Consider the following 3,037-nt stretch of genomic DNA (forward strand, 5'->3'; position numbering starts at 1 on the left):
TCACCTTCTATTTTTGTCATCACCGCTCTGGCGAAGTCTCTGACGGCCTGCCAATTCGCGGGGGAGGCCAGCATGGTGGGCCACAAGGTTGTCCACTGTAACCAACTTGCCCGTCGCATGTTCTAGTAGAAGCCGTTCTTCATCCCAGGCCGGGCACTCGACTACAGTGTGCTCCGCGCTATCTGGGCTCATATTGCAGTGGTGGAACATGTCTGATTCTTCTTTTTTGATTCTATGGAGATAGACCCTGAAGCAACCGTGTCCAGAAAGGATCTGGGTTGTATGGAAGTCCAGGTCGCCTTTTTTTCCGCACCACAAATCGACGTCCGATATTAGCCGCTTAGACCAGCCACCGGTTTTTGCTTCGGCAATGCGCGCTTTCCACTTCCTCATGGTAGCTGCTCGGGGGGAGAGCTGGCAGCGTGAGGCAGACCTCTTCTCGCTAAACATGGCTTTCCTTTCTTCGGCCAGTAAGTCGGCCGGTGGACTGCCGGACAAAATGTTTGTAGCCGTGTATGAAACCGTCCGGTAGCTGCATATGCCTCTTAGAAGCGCTTTACGTTGGACTCTATTTACAATAGTCTTATTCCTGGGAACCAAAGACATTATTCTCGCCCAGGATGAGATTTACAATGACCCTCAATAATGGGAACCCAGTATTTTGTCATCTCTTTCGCAGGAGGCATTAATGCCCCCTGGTCTATCCCTGTCAGAACTCGCTCTGCAACGCTAGATGCGTTTTTGCGCCATTCTGTGACGTTCCGCCTGTAACAAGCTGTTTTCAACGCTTTCAAGTTTAACGGCCTGCGTCCAGCGCTATTGCCTGCGCCGGGAATGGTGCCCGGTCGCCTACCTCCCTTACTCGTTTTCTTACGGGAGTTATTGCAGTTATATTCTATGTACCACGCAACTATTGCGTGGCACGGGTCCAAAGATTGCTCAACTAGGCGTCGTGCAGCTATAAGGAGCTTATGTGCTCCATGACCTGACACGGTTGATAGTAAGTCAACCACCTTTTGACCAGCTATTTGGGCTGGACTCAATCATCGATCTGACGTACACGATCGGTCATTAGCTGCCGCACTGCCATCCTCATCCATAGGCAGCGCTTGTGCATCACTTGTATTGGATTCCACCGGTACCGTCTCAGTAATCGGTACTAACGGGTCCCCATTAAGATAGGCGAGGTGAGTCGCCACCATTTCGCGGTGCTTAAGGGTCTTTCGCCGCCCCTTTATGGATTCATGGGTGCGGCCCCGATGCTTAATGTAAAGCTGGCCGCCGTTAATCTGGCCGGGTGGAATGCCATTGAATACAAGTTCTGCTTCAAGCGCTGCGAACAATCTTTGTTCCTCGACGGGCCATCGAGCTTTGCTCCTGGTCACGTCTATTCGGTCATTGGCTTCTCGCATATGGGCACTACTCATGTGGACACCGACACCAAACTTGGTGGCATAACTATTTGTACAAAAACGACACTTGTACGCGGAGGTTGACGGGGCGACAGACCCGACTACTTCCGCACCAACACGGTTGCTACCGCCCGCTGTTTGGGATGCGGTAGCTATCCGAGGCTCAATATTATAATTTATCAATTGTGTTGGTAAGAAAAGTACCGTGACGCATGACGGCGCCGCGGTCCCGAGGATTCATCCTGGTCTGTACCGGCGAACCGGCCTCGCTGCTCGGTGGCCGACCTAGGACTGGTCGCGGATAACTAGCCGAAATAATATGTGCACTCGACCAACGACAACACTGAACTTAGTAAATACGGACAGGAGTCTCCGGGTTTTTGGCTTGCGTCTACCGCCGTTCGTCCGTGCCTTAGCGCTGGGCGCTACATACGGGCGAAGGTGGAGCTAGGACGGAGGCAGCGAACCGCCAACGGCCTAGGGTGTTCTATGTACCTTTTCTGAGGACCGGGGCGACTCAATTAAGTGCCTCCTCGGGTACCGGACCTCCCACTAGGTACAGTGGTTTCTTGCCTACTATCCAGCGCTGGTCCCACAGCCACCACGTTCCAGCCGAAGTAGGCTCCTCAACCTTGAGAGGCACCGCTACTGGAGTGGTGGGGCTCCCCTCTCCCGTGGTCCTGACTAGGGTTATGGTTGACGTCAGTGGATCAACCCGGGGCAAGCCCCTCCCACTATTATAGCTCCCCAGCCGGCTAGTGGTGGGCCTTGCAGTGGAGATTCAGACCAGGGCTTGGGCCCTGACCCAGGTTCTCCACCAACCCATCCGTCGCCTGTGACGGAGCCTACCTATCCTATAGCTAGCCTAACCTGTCCGACGCTCTTTTGGCCTCGATGGCCTCCCTAGCGAAGCGACGCAGTGCACAGTAGTTCGACCTTGTGTTCAGAAACAACGGCCATGCGTCCTCACCTATGAGCCTGATGACCCGACCCCTCTCAACAGAGAGAGCCGGACATCTGTAGAGCACATGGTCCACCGTCTCGTCCTCAGTCTCACATCTGCACGTGCCCGTTCCCCGCAGGGCGAAGGACGACAACTTGGCGTTGAAGTCCCCATGCCCCGTGAGGAACTGACACACGTAGTGATCCACCTCGAGGGGTAGATCCAGTCTCCTCCTGATGTCGGGAAACATTGAGTGAGTCCACCGACCCTTCTCGCTGAAATCCCACCTATCCTGCCAGACGTCTAGTATCCTATCCCACTGGTCTCTCATCTCCTCCTCCGAGATGAGCCCAGCTTTCTTGTTTGTCCTAACCACATGCCATCTAATTTCCAGATCAAGAGGCAGCTGCCCAGCAACGACCTGCAACGCATCCGTTGAGGTCGTTCTGTATGCCCCTGTGAGAGAAAGGAGGGCCCTCCTCTGCTTGCTGCCGAGGAGTTTAATCGCATTTGCCGTAAGGACACCTTTAGACCAGATCTCCGCGGCGTAAGTGATACGAGGCAGAAAAACTGCCCTGTATATTACGGCGGAGGTGGACTGCCGAAGGCCCCAGTCCGCAGACGACGCTGCCCTAAGCCTACTGTATAAAGAATCGGACTTTCCGGCCACGCAGCTCACGTG

The 3,037-nt window shown here is 54.4% G+C and overlaps 1 protein-coding gene across 1 annotated transcript; it reads right to left on the bottom strand.

Moving 5' to 3' along the window:
• Positions 1-606, bottom strand: LOC113560153. Its single transcript, XM_026965915.1, has one exon. It carries the CDS (start codon positions 604-606, stop codon positions 1-3), a length of 606 nt encoding a protein of 201 aa, XP_026821716.1.
• Between the last annotated feature and the right edge of the window lie 2,431 nt (positions 607-3,037).

Source organism: Rhopalosiphum maidis, chromosome 3 (genome assembly GCF_003676215.2).
Source record: "Rhopalosiphum maidis isolate BTI-1 chromosome 3, ASM367621v3, whole genome shotgun sequence".
Taxonomy (NCBI): Eukaryota; Metazoa; Arthropoda; class Insecta; order Hemiptera; family Aphididae; genus Rhopalosiphum; species Rhopalosiphum maidis.

Bases quoted from the DNA above. Each gene is read 5' to 3' on its own strand.
- LOC113560153 (XM_026965915.1), bottom strand. From the start codon at position 606: ATGTCTTTGGTTCCCAGGAATAAGACTATTGTAAATAGAGTCCAACGT.